This window comes from Nicotiana tabacum, chromosome 17 (assembly GCF_000715075.1).
Source record: "Nicotiana tabacum cultivar K326 chromosome 17, ASM71507v2, whole genome shotgun sequence".
Classification (NCBI taxonomy): domain Eukaryota; kingdom Viridiplantae; phylum Streptophyta; class Magnoliopsida; order Solanales; family Solanaceae; genus Nicotiana; species Nicotiana tabacum.
The window spans coordinates 104,427,335-104,445,280 of record NC_134096.1 but is presented as its reverse complement, the minus strand read 5'-3'; the positions used below and the strand labels follow the sequence as shown (position 1 = coordinate 104,445,280).

Here is a 17,946-nt window from a genome sequence, read left to right as displayed (position 1 = left end):
CAAGTTCGCCAGTTGAGATCAAAGAGTTACCCTTCAGTTCAAGTGCAGTGGAGAGGTCAACCTATTGAGGCAGCTACTTGGGAGTCCGAGTCCGATATGCGAAGTAGATATCCCCACCTTTTCACCAGCTCAGGTACTTTTCTATGTCCGTTTGAGGACGAACGGTTGTTTTAGAGGTGAAGAATGTGATGACCCAAAAGGTCATCTTATGTTTTAGAACTCGAATCTGTGCTCTTGAGCCTTAAAATCTCATTTTTACCCTCCTCAATTTGTGTGCACAGTCGGGCGTGTTTCCGAAAAACTATTATGTTGAAAATTGATGAAAATAAGAATGTTTGCCTTAAAAGTTGATTTTAGTTGACTTTGGTCAATATTTCTGGTAAACAGGCCTGGATCCATATTTTGATGGTCCCGATGGATCCGTATCGAATTATGGGACCTGGGCGTATGCCCGGAATCGAATTCGGAGGTCCCCAACTCGAGTGATGAATTTTTGATGAAAATTAAAAGTCTGAAAATTTATTATTTTTAAGAATTGATTGGTGTTTGGCATTGTTAGTATCGGGTTTGTATTTTGGTTCCGGAGCCCGGTACAGGTTCATTATAGTATTTAAGACATGTCTGTGAAATTTGGTGAGAAACGGAGTTGATTTGACGTGATTCAGACGTTCAGTTGAGAAGATAGGAATTTTAAAGCTTACTTGAAAGTTTCATTCGATTTGGTGCTAAATTCGTAGTTCTAGGTGTTATTTTGGCGATTTGATCGCGCGAGCAAGTTCGTATGATCTTTTTAGACTTGTGCGCACTTTTGTTTTGGAGCCCCGAGGGCTCGGGTGAGTTCCGGATAGGCCACGAGATGTTTTAGATTTGGAAAAATCTGGTTTTCTGCAGATTCTGGTGTTCTGGCATGTCCTTCTTCGCGTTCGCGAAGGTACTCTCGCGAATACGAAGAGTAAACTGGTGAGGCTGAAATTTCTTCTTCGCGAACGCGAAGGCCTGGTCGTGAACGCGAAGTGATGGGGGATTTACCCTTCGCGAACGCGACCGGCTTATCGCGAACGCGAAGCACTTGGGGACCTGGGGGAGGGTTGGTCGTTCCTTCATCGCGAACGCGAGCCATGTCTCGCGAACGCGGAGGCCGGGGGGCAAGGTCTCGCGAACGCGAAGGCTTGGCAGCCAATACTCTTCGCGAACGCGACAGTGCCTCGACTGTCGCCCAGTGCATAAAACAGAATCAAAACGGGACTTAAGCCATTTCTTCAATATTTTCAAGAACCAAACGGTTAGAGGCGATTTTCAAGAGTCATTTTCTTCCCCAAAGTGTTGGTAAGTGATTCTAAACCATTTTCTTTCAATTACCCATTTCATTTCATAAATTTTCAACCTAAAATCTAGAATTTTCATGGTAGAATTAGGGGTTTGGGTAGAAACTAGAGATTTCGGAAATTTGGGAATTTAGACCTCAATTTGAGGTCGAATTCCAAAACCAATTATATATGGGGGCTCGGGGGTGAATGGGTAAATGAATTTTGGTCCGAACCTCGGGTTTTGACCAAGAGTGCCTGGGGTCGATTTTTGACTTTCTGGAGGAAAATTTGAGAAATTTAATTTATGCAATATACATGATTCCTTTAGCAATATTTGATATTATTTAGTCATTTTTGAATAGATACGACTGATTTGGAGGTGAATTCTAGTGAAAAAGCTGTGATTGAGAATTAAGTGACCTTCGGAACAAGGTAAGTGTTGTGTCTAACCCTGACTTGAGGGAATTAGGAACCTCAGATTATTTGCTATGTGAAATTCATGTGAGCGGCGTATATGTGAGGTGATGAGTACTTATACGTCGCCAATTTACCTGTTTTCCCTGTTTTCTCCCGTTTTTCTTATATTGTCTCTTTCCTATGCCTAATTGTTACGTGTTTAGACTAGTGTTGTTAAACTGATCGTTCTTATCATGATTACGGATTCTCTGGTGATAATTGAGTATTTATTTCAAAGTTGAGATTGATATTGTGGAACCAAATGTTGAAGTAAGGCTTGTACTTGTTATTCTATCTCCCTGTTGTTATTTATGCATTGCATTATGGTAAGGGAGAGTGTTAATGCACGAAGGGTGATGTTGTGCCATATGGTGAGCTAAAAGTACAAAGGGTGATGTCGTGCTATATTGTGAGTGTTAATGCACGAAGGGTGATGCCGTGCCATATTGTGAGTGTTAATGCACGAAGGGTGATGTCGTGCTATGAGATGAGAGTTAATGCACGAAGGGTGATACCGTGCCGTTTCTATTGTTTAATGGTGAGATTGAGAGTAAAGCGCGAAAGGTGATGTCGTGCACTTTTCCTTTACTGTATTTGTTGTTTCTGTTGATTCATAGTATATTGGTTGTTCCGATTTTCATTCTGCAGTAGTTCCTTATCCCATATTTCCCCCAACATGTTTCCCCCTCCCAATATTTCCTGTCTAACTCTTCATTACTGTTATTTGTATATACGCTGTTAAATTGTACGGGTTGATTTGTAGGTGCCTTGCCTTAGTCTCGTCACTACTTCGTCGAGGTTAGGCTCGACACTTACCAGTACATGGGGTCAGTTGTACTGATACTGCACTCTGCATTTTCTGCGCAGATTTTGGTACCGACTCGGGTTGATCGAGATTTTGCTATTGGACCGCTATCTGAAGACTCAAGATAGATCTGTCGGCGTTCACAGACCTTGAAGTCCCCGTCTATCTTTTATGTTCTACTGTTTCTTTCATTCAGACAGTTGTATTTCTTTCAGACTATTTCTTGTAGTGAATTCTTGAATGCTCGTGAATTGTGACTCAAGATCCGGATGGTAGTAGTTAATAAAATTTTGATATTATTCCGCACTCACTATATTTCATCTTAGCTAATTTGGTATTAATCACTGAATGAAATAAGGATTGGTTTAATGATTCTCTAACGTTGGGAATTCCGACGGTCCCGACGGTGGGAATTCCGGGTCGTGACAGCACGTTTATAGATATTAGTAAATATTTTAAATGTATATGGAGTTAAGTGGTGTTTTCAATGGGTAATATAAAACAAAATGCAGATAAATTTATGAAATTGATGAAATGCACACAATTGTATGACCAAATCCTAAGAAACTTACAAAATATAAGACAAATTATAATCAAATGATTAAACTAAAGATTAAGAAGTTTCAATGGCTTCTATGATCCTGTCCGCACCATTGAACTTTTTACTGCTCTCGTGTAAATATTTTCATTCAGTTCAACTTTCATACCAAATACAACAGTTAGCCAATGCATTTAGCATACCACAAAATTCATCTTAAGATCTACACACAGTGTGTCAATATTCCACCACATCAAGTCAACATTAAACCATATACTGGGAACTCTTCTTAAATGCTCCAATCGTGTAAAAACCATTATACTTACTTTCCACACCACAGTTGTTCTTACACGAAATAAACAAAATACCATATGACAGAGTAGTAGACCGAGAAGGTACAACATCCCATTAAAGAAATACATAGATTCTAAACAAAAAACCACTGCTATCTTCATTCAGATGAACATTAGATTCACAAAGATTAAAAATAATATCCAGCCGTAAACGTATAACATATATCCTGCCAGCAGTACGGAATTAATAAATAAAAAGAAATTGATTTTGCAGCTCATCAAAATTTTTGTATAACCACTGAATTCGCCAGTCCTGCTTGCTCAATTGTTTGGGTTGGGTCACTGAGGATTCTAGGAGGAAATCCAACCGTTTGCAGTTGATAGGCCCTGGTGTCACTTGGCCTTGAAGCATCAATGAAGGCATTGATATCACCAACAGTCTGCTGGAAATTGAAGTGTGCAACCATGCGAGTTCCATCAGCCAATCTAATTTGAAGCGAGGTTGACGGCAATGAATCATCCAGAACGCTTGTAGGTGCCGAGGCAGTGCTTATGGGAACCAAAGCAGATGGCTCGGAGGTTGCTGGAGTTGAGCTGCTTCCTAGTGTTCTTCCCACTCCCTGAAATGGTACTTGGCGTTTCTCTGGTACCTACAAGTGCGCCGGAAAAGAAATCATGGTTAAGGTTTGTGTCAACTGTTGAATGACACGTTTATTGACTTTTTTTTTTTAAATTCTTTTGCGGTCAATATCAGAGAAGGGATTTTGCAGCTTCTCAAAAAGGACGAAACCTAACGGGTATCTAGGGTAAGGGGGAGAAATAAAGACTCTCCAAATAGATTAGTTGTCATGTTTTTCTCCTATCATATATAATAGAGTACACATCCACTAAAACCTAACATACTATGGCCAATGATATGTGTGTTACTTAGCTTGTTCCTCTTCCTTTTTATATCCCCTTTTCCATATTCGGTGTGTCAAGAGGAGATAAAAACGAGAAAAACGGTGGACTGAACATGCAATACTCACAGGACAGTTCTCATCCCTCCTTATGAGGTTGCAGTGCACTTGGGACCTAGTATCTGCAGGAGCCAACTCTCTTGGACATTCAGACTTTGTGATACTCTGCAAATGAAGCACCAGTACATTAAGAACCCAAAATTATCCAAAACTGAAAACATTTTAGCTTCAAAAACACTGTGCAAAATATTCAGAAAAAACGAAGTGGCTAATTTGCATATGAAACAGATGAACAATATGCAAATGCGAGCTTAAGAGCATGGTCTTAAACGAAAATCTAGCTATGGCTAACTCCGGGCATTTACTCCAAATGGAGAGTTTAAATTACAGAAGCCATCTGCAGATGTCATGCCCCTACTCTCCTGATAATAGGAGGGTAGAAATTGTATGATAAGAAAGGACAACTAATATTAGCAGCATGAGAATTTGTAAAGCAGAAATACGCGTTGACTACTCACTATCTAGTAGGATCGTGCGACCCACGATGTTTGTTCCTTTTCATGAATTTTTTGTTTTAGTTCTCACTACAGTTACCTCAAGAAAAGATGCATTTTCAGGATCATCCAGCCTTCTCAAAGGGCCATCATTTACAGTGAAACCATTTCTCCAGAAGATAATATTGTGTACGATGGACTCAGGCGGTTGAGGAGCTGATGTTGGTACTGTCTCCCCTGCAAGTGTTCTCCCAGTTCCAGTAAAGCTTGTTGAGCTTGAACTAGGGACGACATTGTCCAGAGGACCTTGCGTGGCACCGACTTGCCTAGCTCGGTCAAAGATGGAGTCCACATCATTATGCTTTGAAGGATCTTGAACAAGCATTCCACTACAAGCATAATCATAGCTAGGATCAGGGATACAGTTATGCATCAGAAACATGCTGGCCTCTCTATCTTCCCTTCAAAGTTTTATATATCAAATCTTCAATGTGCACAAAATAGCCAAAAAGACAGAAGATGCTTCATGGATACAAGGGACAAACTAACATTACTTAGTTGTTAGAATCACGAGTTGCGACACACTTAGCAAGAACACATATGACGTGCTCAAAAGCTACCTTAGATCGAGATAAGAATAACATTCAAGTTGAATAGTAGAAATCAAGATACAGCCAAAAAATATAGGTATAATAACAAACAAATTGACATGCATTTTTTGAGATGAGAAAAAAAGAAAAAACTTGCTTATGGACTTCTCTAAAAAAAAAAAAAAAAAAAAAAAAACTGCTCATGGGATGTCTAAATTATATACTGGTCATATACACAACCTGAAAATAAGGAAAAGACTGAAGGTATATGTAAATATCAAGTTGAAATAAGTTTGTAGTCTGACATCATCGAGTTACAAGATTGATATAAAAATTATAGCTCGAATGGCCGAAAAAGAAGAAAAAACAGAAAAAGAAAGGAGCACAAAGGAAGGTAAGAATAAAAAAGGCTATAGAGAAAAACCTTGTGATTCCTAGAATCAGAGTATTAGCAATATACGATTGCAGGTCTTAACATAAACCCCAAGGCCCACTGCACTCAGCATCAACTTATCGCCTTCATCCCACACCCCCTTTTGTCACAATCATTTCTTCTCATTCCAAACAATAAAAATACCTTTTAGCCACTACAGAAACACCTAAATCTCAAGCTAGTTGAGGTTGGCCATATAAATCATCACTATCCAATCTGCTCCATTTTAACCCGAAGATTCTCCCCCCTCCCTACAACCATAACCTACCTCACATCCACCACTGTATTTCCTAGGAAACACTCTGTTTTCTATAAACACATGATCAAGAAAATCATTCTCAAAATATAAGACAACAATGGACCACAAATCCACCAGCTTAGCACTAGCAACAAAACAATCAGCGCTACCTACAGCTAAAAAAGTGCACCCAAAAATGGTAAAAGACAATGTTTCAAAAATTCAATTGACATAAAATACATCACTTTTAGCAAGCTCTAACACATCATTCCTAATTATACTAGCAAACATGTAACAATTTACTAATGTTCAATTCAACATAAATCATTGAAAAGTAAGCAAGTAGAATTTGGGTTAAGACTCATGAAAATTACAAATCGTTGTCCGTCAATAGCAATAAATGTGCAAAATTCACAACTGGTTGATCAAGTAAGGAAGGACAAATAGTCATAGAGGAAGCTAGGGTTTGAGGAATTGATGCCTTTTTTCACCACCAGCGTAGTATTCTTGGGGGCCATCGGAATCACTATCGGAATCATCGCGACCAGAAGGACGATTCAGATCGGAAAGTGTGCGAATGCCGCCGGCACGGCTTCCCGACGTTTGCCTAGAGGGCTTCTTGCTATCGCGTGAAGACATTGATTCTACTCTGACTCTGTTGCTGCTGCAACTTGGCGAAATTGGGGAATTTGATTCGATTCAATGATTATGCTAATCAGCTATTCTTCCCGGGGGGGGGGGTAGTAATTTCATTTTTTGTTTTGTCACTTTCTGGTGTGCCAATTTCAATCGCCGTTGGGACATGCATTTTTTAAAATTAAAATAATTTATGAACTAAGGCTGCTTATTGGCGGATTGAGCAGTTAATTAGTCTTAACGATTTGACTTAACAGTTATCGGCTTTTAAATGTATTAATCTGCTAGTTACCCGATAAGATATCGGGCAGATTGGTATCGGTTTAGTTCTTATCGGGCAGTTTGGTATCGGTTTAGTTCTTATCGGGCAGTTTATCGGCCTAATTCAATCTATATTACGTGCATTAATTGTTTGTTGATCGCCTAGCATACAAATTCAGAATAGAAAATTACACATTGAGTCCAGACATACATATTTGTTAGCGCCTACATAAGAATGATGTAGTGTATCATGTGGTGTAGAGTGAAAAAAGCAGAACACATTGTAGTCTACATTACATCCCAAAGCAGATTATGAAATGATGTAATTAAGGAAAAAGTAGTTCTAATGGATATGCCACTGTAACTCTTGCTAGCTATAACATGGATCATACAAGGATATCAAATTTCATTGAGATAACTATGTGATTGCCTGGGTTTAGATGCAAAGGAACAATTTCAGTCATTTATCTCATTAAATATAATGGTATCTAAACTTTTATTAATTTATTCATAGCACAAACGAAGCAAAATTACAATAAACGTGCCGTCCTTCCTTTTTTTTCTTGTTCATTTCTCTTAGAAAGGTAACAATATATTAATAATTAACACAAAAGCTGTGCTGGAGCCATATTTACAATTTTAAAAAGCAAAAATATGAGCTTGCTCTTCATACTAGGGCACTAAGATACAGTGCTGGAAGCCTGGAAGTCGACGAGATAGAGTATTGCGGGTGGCTGTTGGAGTGCTGGTTGAATTTCTACTGAAGCTGCTTGAATTATGGTCGAATAAAGAGAACCATAATTCTGCTGGTGGCTGCTGGTTGAAGTTTAGGCTTTAGGGTTCTGATTATTTAGGAATTAGGCGTTAGAACTTAGAGATAGAGTACTGGAAGAAGTGGAAGGGTTTTTGATATATATATATATATATATATATATATATATATATATATTCTTAACGGGTTAACGGATTATCCGTTAAGAAAATTGAATAATCCGCCCCCAAACCGATAAGCCGTTAATAAAAAAAATTCAATCCGTTCCCCGTCCGTTAAACCGTTAACCCGATACCAATAAGCCATTAAGATTCGATTTCGGTTCGGTTTTCGATTTCGATTCGGTTTTGAACACCCCTAGTATAGAGTAGTGTGGACCCGTGAAAGTTGTGAACTATTAAAACATTTAAGCCTAAGTAATATAAGATGGAGTAGTAATTATTAATCGGTAATCTATTCCTATGTTAGACATAACTGAATTGCATGTGATTTTACTAATTAAGTTAAAAATTAAAAGATGACAAATATATAAAAGTGTAAGAACTATATATTGTTATAGTATAAATCAAATTGATTTAATGCACTATAGAAGAAAATGCGAACTTTCTGTTGCATTTTAGATTGGATGTAAAATCTCGACTTCTTAAGCTAATGCTAAACCAGAAAAAGTAGGTCAAGATATGTGCAGCTCGCACAATTTCACTTAATTAAAGCAGGTAAAGATAAATCTCGCTTTAGGAATAATATATACAGTCAAATCTCTCTATAACATACTCGTTTGTTACGAATATTTTTGGATGTTATAGCAAAGTTTGTTATATAGAACATATATTATAATATAACATGAAAATTGGTTACGAAAAAACTTGACTTTTATCGTGAAGTATTTTTATATAGGGATAATGTTATAGAGAGGTTTGACTGTAATCGCAACTACCACCATTCCATTGCAGCTTTTGATATGCTCGGTTTGAAAAGCATAGCTGATTAAGTTCAGATAATTAGTGTAACAATACTTGTTGTATCTAAAGGTTGAAGCTTAAAACTTGCCCACACATTGGCTGATCTTTTTATTTTTAAGTATGAACAAACACTCAAAATGGGAGAATAAAGTCCTCTAAAGACCATAATAATGTTAAATTTGTTAGGCGGTATGATTTCTTCCTTGTAACGATCCGCCCAGTCATTTTAAAAGTTGTAGTCTCATTTCCCTATTTACTGCTCATACTGTGCTTTATAACTGTTATGTGACTTGTCGGGGTAGTCGGTTCAGATCCGGAGAGATTTTAGAATGAATTGGAATACTTAGTTCCAAAGTTTAAAACTTAAGTTGAAAAGGTTGGCTGGATGTCGACCTATATGTAAACGACCCCAGAATAGAATTTTGATGATTCCAATAGCTCCGTATGGTAATTTTGGACTTAGAAGCGTGTTTGAAATTTTATTTGGAAGTCCGTAGTTAAATTAGGTTTGAAATGGCTAAAATAGGAATTTAAGTTTGGAAGTTTAACCGGGGAGTTGACTTTTTGATATCGGGGTCGGAATCCAGTTCCGAAAATTTTCATAGCTTCGTTATGTCATTTATGACTTGTGCGCAAAATTTGAGGCCAATCAAACTTGATTTGATAGGTTTCGATATCGAATGCAGAAGTTGGAAATTCTTAAATTTCATTAAACTTGAATTGGGGTGTGATTTGTGATTTTAGTGTTATTTATTGTGATTTGAAGCTTCGACTAAGTCCGTATGATATTTTAGGACTTGTTGGTGTATTTGGCTGAGGTCCCGAGGGCCTCGGGTGATTTTCGGAAGGTTATCAGATCAATTTCGAACTTGGATTGCTGCTGGAAATTTTCTGATGCATGTTCTGGTTTTCTTCTTCGCGTTCGCGAGGAGAGTCTTGCGCGCGAAGAGGAAATGGACTGGCACATTTTGTGCTTCACGTTCGCGACCGAGGACACGCATTCGCGAAGGGGTCGAGGTGCAAAGCTTCGCGTTCTCGATCGAAGCCTCGCGTTCGCGAAGGGGAAATGGCCGGAGAGGATTTTTGCCTTCGCGTTTGCAAAGGCCAAGCCAGGCAAGGCATCGCGTTCACGAAGGGCAATGTTTGGCAGCACAATTTTTTGCTTCGCGAACGCGAGACACTGGCCGTGTTCGTGAAGAAGAAACCACTGGACATAATGTTTAAGTTCTGAAAAAGGAACTTCGTCCCATTTTTTATTTTTAACGATTTGGAGCTCGGATTGAGGCAATTTTTGGGAGATTTTCAGAGAAAATATTGGGGTAAGTGTTCTTAACTCAATTTTGGTTAGATTACCCGAATCCATCACTGTTTTTATCATTTAATTTGTGAATTAAGTTGGAAAGGTTTGAAAATCCTCTTGGATAGATTTGAGGATTTGAGGGTCGAATTGTTATCATAATTTAGTCATTTTGGTACGGTTAGACTCGTGGTTGAATGGACGTTCATATTTTGTAACTTTCGTCGGATTCTGAAACGTGGGCCCCACGGGCGATTTTTGAGTTAATTTCGGATTTTTATTGAAAAAATATTATATTTTCTTATGGAATTAATTCTATAATTTTTGTTGACTGTATCGAATTAATTATGACTAGATTCGAGTCGACCGGAGTCAGAAAATCGAGGAAAAGGCATACTACTTGATTAAATTGGAGCAAGTCGAGGTAAGTAACTTGTCTAACCTTGTGTGAAAAATTTTTCCCAAGGATTGGTATTGAACTGATAAATTATAATATGTTGAAAGTCGTGTACACGAGGTGACGAGTGTGTACATGGGCTAAAGGTGGAAGATTATGTCTTTAAATTGTGTAGATCAATGTTGCATATTAATTAAATAATTTTACCTTGTTATATTCTTCATCATTGATTTAATGTTTATATTTTAAATTTGCTTGACCTTTTCCTGATAATTGTTTTACCTGTCTAGTTGAAACTTGGTTTCTTTTATTCTGTGTATTATTTGAAGGTTGATTTTTTTTAAATTAAATATTATTAATATGAAGTATTTGACATTTTAAATTTGGTATTGAAGCAACGTATTAAAAATTTTAAAATATTATTTTGTTGAGTTATTTATTCCCGAATATTTTTGTGAGATTTTCGTATTCATTGTGATGAAGCCGTGAGCTCTTTATTATGAAAAAAATTATTGTTGATTTATTTTGGCATGAGCCGTGAGCTCTTTATTGTGAAAAATATTGTTATTGATTTATTTTGGCAAGTTTAATTATTTGGGCACTTGAGGTAGAAATTGTGATATATTGTGATATTGATACGCATGCGGTGGTATAAAGTCTGGGTGTTAAAACGTATGCGGTGAGATAAGGGTGGATTGATACGCGTGGCTAGTAGGGGAAGTACTAGAAGTCATGCGGTGTGATAAGGGTGGCTAAAACGTGGGATGCTATTTCGGAAAAAATATTTTCTTTAAAATAAATTGTGAAGGCTCCCGTGGTGATATAAGAAAATGAGATATTGTGAATTTATTTATGATTTGGGACTACGAGGCGGTACCTCGGGTGCCCTTGTTGATATTGATTTATGGCCGCAATTGCCTTTGATTATTGTTGTGATTTTTTTAAAGTTGAAAGAATTCTGTTTTGTTTCCACGAGATATTATTTGTCACTATTTTGCGTAGTTAATTGGTGACATACTACTTACTTGATTCATTTCCATTGTCATTTTATTTTTATTATATTGTTAAATATTTTACCATACCATTATTTATTTTTTAGTAGGGCCTGACCTGACCTCGTCATTACTCTACCGAGTTAGGCTTGGCACTTACTGGGTATCGATGTGGTGTACTCATACTACGCTTCTGTACATCTTTTTGTGCAGATCCAGGTACATCTTACCAGCCCAGACATCAGTGAGTTACCTGTGTACGGAGACTTCGAGGTATATCTGTCAGCGTCCGCAGACTCCGGAGTCCCCTTCTATCATTATTATGTTGCTTCCTTAATTTTTCTTTAGACCTTGATATATATAGAGACATTGAGGATAAATTCTTAGAAGCTTGTGACTTATTTCTACCTGATTTTGGGAGTTATAATATTTGAATTGCAGTTTATTTATTTCAGATTTCTATTATTATTCCGCATTGATAGGCTTACCTAGTCTTAGAGACTAAGTGCCATCACGACCTCCTACGGGGGGAATTTAGGGTCGTGACAAGTTGGTATCAGAGCTCTAGGTTCATAGGTGTTATGAGTCATTAGCAGGTTCAGTAGGGTCTTGCGTATCAGTACGGAGACGTTTGTACTTATCTTCAGGAGGCTATGGAACTGTTAGGAAAATATTCACTTCTTTGATTCCTTATCGTGCGCAATTGTTGACTTCAAAGTTCTAAACCATTATCTTTCTATTATCTCACAGATGGCGAGGACACGCACAACTAGATCCGATGATCAGACACCCTCGTCCCCTATTAGAGCCGCAAGAGGCCGGGGTCGGGGCAGAGGCCGAGGAAGACCACGTGGTGCAGCTAGAGCACCCGCACGAGCTGCTGCAGAGGAACCACAAGTAGCTCCAGTTGGAGAACATGCACCTAAGACGCCTGTTACTACTCCTGCACTTCAGAGGATGCTCAGGGTTTTCTGGAGGAATGTCACTGTATCCTTCGTACTATGGGTATTGTAGACTCCAGTGGGGTTTCTTTCATGGCATTCCAGCTTAGAGGAGCGGCCTACCAATGGTGGCGGGCATATAAGTTGGATAGTCCGGCTGAGGCAGCTTCACTTACTTGGACTCAATTTTCACATATGTTCTTACGGGAGTATTTAATCAAAGTCTTAGAGATGCATGGCACGCAGAGTTTGAGCAGCTGCGCTAGGGTTCTATGACCGTGTCAGAGTATGCGGTATGATTCAGTGATTTGGCTAGACATGCACCAGCCTTAGTTGCTACTGTTCGAGAGCGGGTTCGCAGATTTATTGAGGGTCTCCACCCTAGTATCAGATTCAGTATGGCCCGAGAGCTAGAGATGGACATCACATACCAACAGGTGGTGTCAATTTCTAGGAGATTGGAAGGTATGCGGATCCGGGAGAGGGAAGAGAGGGAAGCTAAGAGACCCTGAGATTCTGGCACATATAATAATTCTCGTGCCCCAGCTGCATCCCGTCCTGGTAGAGGCTCTGTGATTCATCCTATTCATTCAACACTTCCAGCTTCCAGTGGTATTCTGGCTACTCCCAGACCTCAGGTTCCATATTATGCACCGCCAGTGTCTACTGTACCTCATGTATGGGGTGCTTTCAGCGGGCAATCTAGTCGATCAGGCCCGAGCCAGTCCCATCATCCACATCCTTTTAGGTCTTATTTTGAGTGTCGTGACACTCCTCATATCATAAGGTATTGCCCCAGACTTAGGAGGGGTGCACCTCTACAGGTTTCTCAGGCCCCACCTATTCCACAGGGCCCTCAGGCTTCTCAGGCCATGATTACTGCACCAGTTGCCACTCGACATGCACAGCCAGCCAGAAGTGGAGGTCGGACAAGTAAAGGTCACCCTAGAGAGGGAGGCCATGCCAGATATTATGCCATTCATGCTAGGACAGAGGCTGTTGCATCCGATTTTGTTATTACATGTATTATTCCGGTCTGTCATAGAGATGAATCAGTCTTATTTGATCCAGGCTTCACTTATTCTTATGTGTCATCTTATTTTGCCCCGTAGTTGGGCGTATCCCGTAATTCTTTGAGTTCTTCTGTTTATGTATCTATACCCGTGGGTGAATCTATTATTGTGGACCACGTGTATCGGTCGTGTTTAATTGTTATCAGTGGTTTTGAGACCAGAGCTGATTTATTATTGCTCAGTGTGGTGGATTTCGATATTATTTTGGGCATGAACTGGTTGTCGTCCTATCACTCTATTCTTGATTGTTATGCCAAGATGGTGACGTTGGCTATGCTAGGTCTACCACGGCTAGAGTGGAGAGGTACCTCGGGTTATGTTCCTAGCATGGCTGTTTTATTTCTTAAGGCTCAACGAATGGTTGAGAAGGGGTGTGATGCGTATCTGGCCTATGTGAGAGATGTTAGTGTTGATACTCCTACCGAGGAGTCAGTTCCTATAGTAAGGGATTTTCCTGATGTATTTCCGGCAGATCTTCCGGGTATGCCACCCGATAGGGATATTGACTTTGGCATTGATTTGTTACCGGACACTCAACCCATTTCTATTCCACTATATTGTATGGCCCCAGCAGAGTTGAAAGAATTAAAAGAACAGTTACAAGAGCTACTTGATAAGGGTTTCATTTGGCCCAGTGTATCGCCTTGGGTTACTCCTGTCTTATTTGTGAAGAAGAAGGATGGTTCTATGCGGATGTGTATTAATTACCGCCAGCTGAACAAGGTTACAGTGAAGAACATGTATCCATTTCCACGTATTGATGACCTATTTGATCAGTTTCAGGGTGCCAGAGTGTTCTCTAAGATCGACTTACGTTCAGGCTATCATCAGTTGAAGATTTGGGAACAAGATATCCCGAAGACTGCTTTCAGGACTCGATACGGTCATTACGAGTTCCTTGTGATGTCTTTTGAGCTGACCAACACCCCCAACAACATTTATGCACTTAATGAATAATATATTTCAGCCCTATCTTGATTCTTTCATCATTGTGTTTATTGATGACATTCTTGTGTATTCCCGGAGTAGGGAAGATCATGAACAACACCTGAGGACTGTGCTTCAGACTTTTAGAGAAAAAAATTATATGCAAAATTTTCAAAGTGTGAATTCTGGCTTGATTCAGTGGGATTTTTGGGCCATATAGTTTTGTGCGAGGGGATCAAGGTAGATCCAAAAATGATTGAGGCAGTGCAGAGTTGGTCCAGACCGTCCTCAGCTACGGAAATCCGAAGTTTCCTTGGTTTGCCAGGGTATTATTGCCGATTTGTAGACGGTTTCTCTTCTATTGATGCATCTATGACCAAATTGACCCAGAAGGGTGCTCCGTTCAGGTGGACCGAGGAATATGAGGAGAGCTTCCAAAAGCTCAAGACAGCTTTGACTACAGCCCCAGTGTTGGTATTACCTACGGGTTCAGGGTCTTATACTGTGTATTATAATGCGTCGCGTATTTGTCTCGGCACAGTGTTGATGCAAGACAGTAGGGTGATTGCCTATGCGTCCAGACAGTTAAAGGTACATGAGAAGAATTATCCGGTCCACGACCTTGAGTTAGCAGCTATTGTTCATGCCTTGAAGATTTAGCGGCATTATTTATACGGGGTCCATTGTGAGGTCTACACCGATCACCGGATTCTACAGCATCTGTTTAAACAGAAGGATCTTAATTTGCGACAACGGAGATGGTTGGAGTTTCTTAAGGATTATGATATCACCATTCTCTATCATTCCGGAAAGGCCAATATAGTGGTCGATGCCTTGAGTCGTAAGGCGGAGAGTTTGGGCAGCGTAGCATATCTACCAGTAGCAGAGAGGCATTTAGCCTTGGATGTTTAGGCCTTGGCCAACCAGTTTGTTAGATTGGATGTTTTCGAGCCGAGTTTTGGCTTGTGTGGTTTCCCAGTCTTCTCTGTATGATCGTATCAGGGAGCGTCAGTACGATGACCCCCCATCTGCTTGTCCTTAAGGACACAGTTCAAAACGGTGATGCCAAGGAAGTCACTATTGGAGATGACGATGTATTACGGATGCAGGGCAGGCTATGTGTGCCTAATGTAGATGGTTTGCATGAGTTGATTCTCCAGGAGGCTCAGAGTTCGCGGTACTCCATTCATCCGGGTGCTGCAAAGATGTATTGGGGCGATTTTTGAGTTAATTTCGGATTTTTATTGAAAAATATAGAATTTTCTTATGGAATTGATTCTATAATTTTTGTTGACTATATCGAATTAATTATGACTAGATTCAAGTCGACCGAAGTCGGAAAATCGAGGAAAAGATATACTACTTGATTAAATTGGAGCAAGTCGAGGTAAGTGACTTGTCTATCCTTGTGTGGGAGAAATTTCCCCTAGGATTGGTATTGAAGTGATAAATTATAATGTGTTGAAAGTCGTGTATACGAGGTGACGAGTGTGTACACGGGCTAAAGGTGGAAGATTATGTCTTTAAATTGTGTAGATCATTGTTGCATATTAATTAAATAATTTTACCTTGTTATATTCTTCATCATTGATTTAATGTTTATATTTTAAATTTGCTTGACCTTTTCCTGCTAATTGTTTTACCTGTTTAGTTGAAACTTGGTTTCTTTTATTCTACGCATTATTTGAAGGTTGATTTTCTTTAAATTAAATATTATTAATATAAAGTATTTGACATTTTAAATTTGGTATTGAAGCAACGTATTAAAAATTTTAAAATATTATTTTGTTGAGTTATTTATTCCCAAATATTTTTGTGAGATTTTCGTACTTATTGTGATGGAGCCGTGAGCTCTTTATTGTGAAAAAATATTGTAATGACCCAACTGGTCATTTTAACTTTTAGAACCCCATTCCCCTAAATAAAACTCCATGTAGGTGCTTTTATTAATTTATGACTTACGGAGATGGTTGGTTCGGGATTTGGAAGTGCTCGGGTTGGAATCGGAACACTTAGTTCCTTAAGTTGGCCTTAAAATGTTAAGTTTGATTTCAGTCAATATTTTTGAGAAAACGACTCCGGAATCGGGAGTTGACGGTTCCAATAGCTCTGTATGATGATTTTGGACTTAGGAGCATGTTCGGAATTTTATTTGGAAGTCCGTAGTTAAATTAGGCTTGAAATGGCTAAAACAAGAATTTAAGTTTGGAAGTTTGACCGGTGAGTTGACTTTTTGATATCGGGGTCAGAATCCAGTTCCGAAAATTTTTATAGCCCCGTTATGTCATTTATGACTTGTGCACAAAATTTGAGGTCAATCGGACTTGATTTGATAGGTTTCGACACCGAATGTAGAAGTTGGAAATTTTAAGTTTCATTAAGCTTGAATTTGAAGAATGATTCGTGTTTTTAGTGTTGTTGGATGTGATTTGAAGGCTCGACTAAGTTCGTATGATGTTTTAGGACTTGTTGGTATATTTGGTTGAGATCCCAAGAGGCTCGGGTGAGTTTCGGACGGCTAACAGATAATTTTTGGCTTTTGGGAGATTGTTGATAGCTGCTCGTATTTTCTTCTGATTTCCTGATACGTGATCGCGTAAGATCGTCTGCGATCGCGTAGTGTAATTTGGGCAGAGGTGACTTTGTTCTACGCGATCGCGTGAGATAGTTTGCGATCGCGTAGGCTTGTTTGAGGCAGTGATATTTTTGTTCTTCGCGATCGCGTGCATTGGGCTGCGATCGCGCAGGTGTGGGAGTTTGATATTCGTGAACACGTGAAGAAGGTCACGTTCACATAGAGTAAGTGGATCAGAAGGGGAGACCACGTGTTTATGCTTCGCGATCGCTTGAATTGGTCTGCGATCACGTAGACCTGTAAGTTGGAACTTCGCGATCGCGTGGACAAGTCCGCGATCACGTAGGGTTATTTTTTGGGCAGTAAAAATTTGTGCTACGCGATCGCATGAGGAAGTTCGCGATCGCGTAGAAGAAATCACTGGGCAGGGAGTTTAAGTTCTGAAAATGGGACCATTTTTACCGATTTGGAGCTCGGATTGAGGCGAGTTTTGGGAGATTTTCAGAGAAAAAAATGGGGTAAGTGTTCTTAACTCAATATTGGTTAAATTACCTGAATCCATCACTGGTTTTATCATTTAATTAGTGAATTAAGTTGGAAAAGTTTGAAAAACCCTCTTGGATAGATTTGAGGTTTTGAGGGCCAAATTGTTATCGGAATTTAGTAATTTTGATATGGGTAGACTCGTGGTTGAGAGTGCGTTCATATTTCGTAACTTTCGCCGGATTTTGAGACGTGAGTCCCATGGACGATTTTTGAGTTAATTTTGATTTTTTATTATAAAATATAATATTTTCTTATGAAATTGATTCCTATAATATTTAGTGATTGTATTGAATTATTTTGACTAGATTCGAGCCATACAGAGTTGGATAATCGCGTAAAAGGCCTACTAGTGGATTAAATTGGAGCAAGTTGAGGTAAGTCTCTTGTCTAATCTTCTGAGGGGGAAATTACCCCATAAGTGATTAAATTAATAATTGTTGCTAATTGTGGGGGC

At 39.2% G+C, this 17,946-nt stretch overlaps 1 protein-coding gene across 1 annotated transcript; it reads right to left on the bottom strand.

Annotated features, from left to right (window-relative positions):
- Positions 1–3,534: 3,534 nt before the first annotated feature.
- LOC107826558 (plant UBX domain-containing protein 4) lies at positions 3,535–6,846 on the bottom strand. The gene is made up of 4 exons (XM_016653545.2): positions 6,595–6,846; positions 4,953–5,241; positions 4,428–4,523; positions 3,535–4,049 (listed from the first exon to the last, which is right to left on the bottom strand). Exons 1-4 carry the CDS (start codon positions 6,750–6,752, stop codon positions 3,678–3,680), a joined length of 915 nt encoding a protein of 304 aa, XP_016509031.1. The 5' UTR covers positions 6,753–6,846; the 3' UTR covers positions 3,535–3,677.
- Between the last annotated feature and the right edge of the window lie 11,100 nt (positions 6,847–17,946).

Excerpts from the sequence above, each read along its gene's own strand:
- LOC107826558 (XM_016653545.2), bottom strand. The coding sequence starts at position 6,752 with ATGTCTTCACGCGATAGCAAGAAGCCCTCTAGGCAAACGTCGGGAAGC. Across the intron at positions 5,242-6,594 it reads TACGCTGGTGGTGAAAAAAG|TGGAATGCTTGTTCAAGATC; the intron begins GCATCAATTCCT and ends TTATGCTTGTAG. Across the intron at positions 4,524-4,952 it reads AAAATGCATCTTTTCTTGAG|AGTATCACAAAGTCTGAATG; the intron begins GTAACTGTAGTG and ends CTTCATTTGCAG.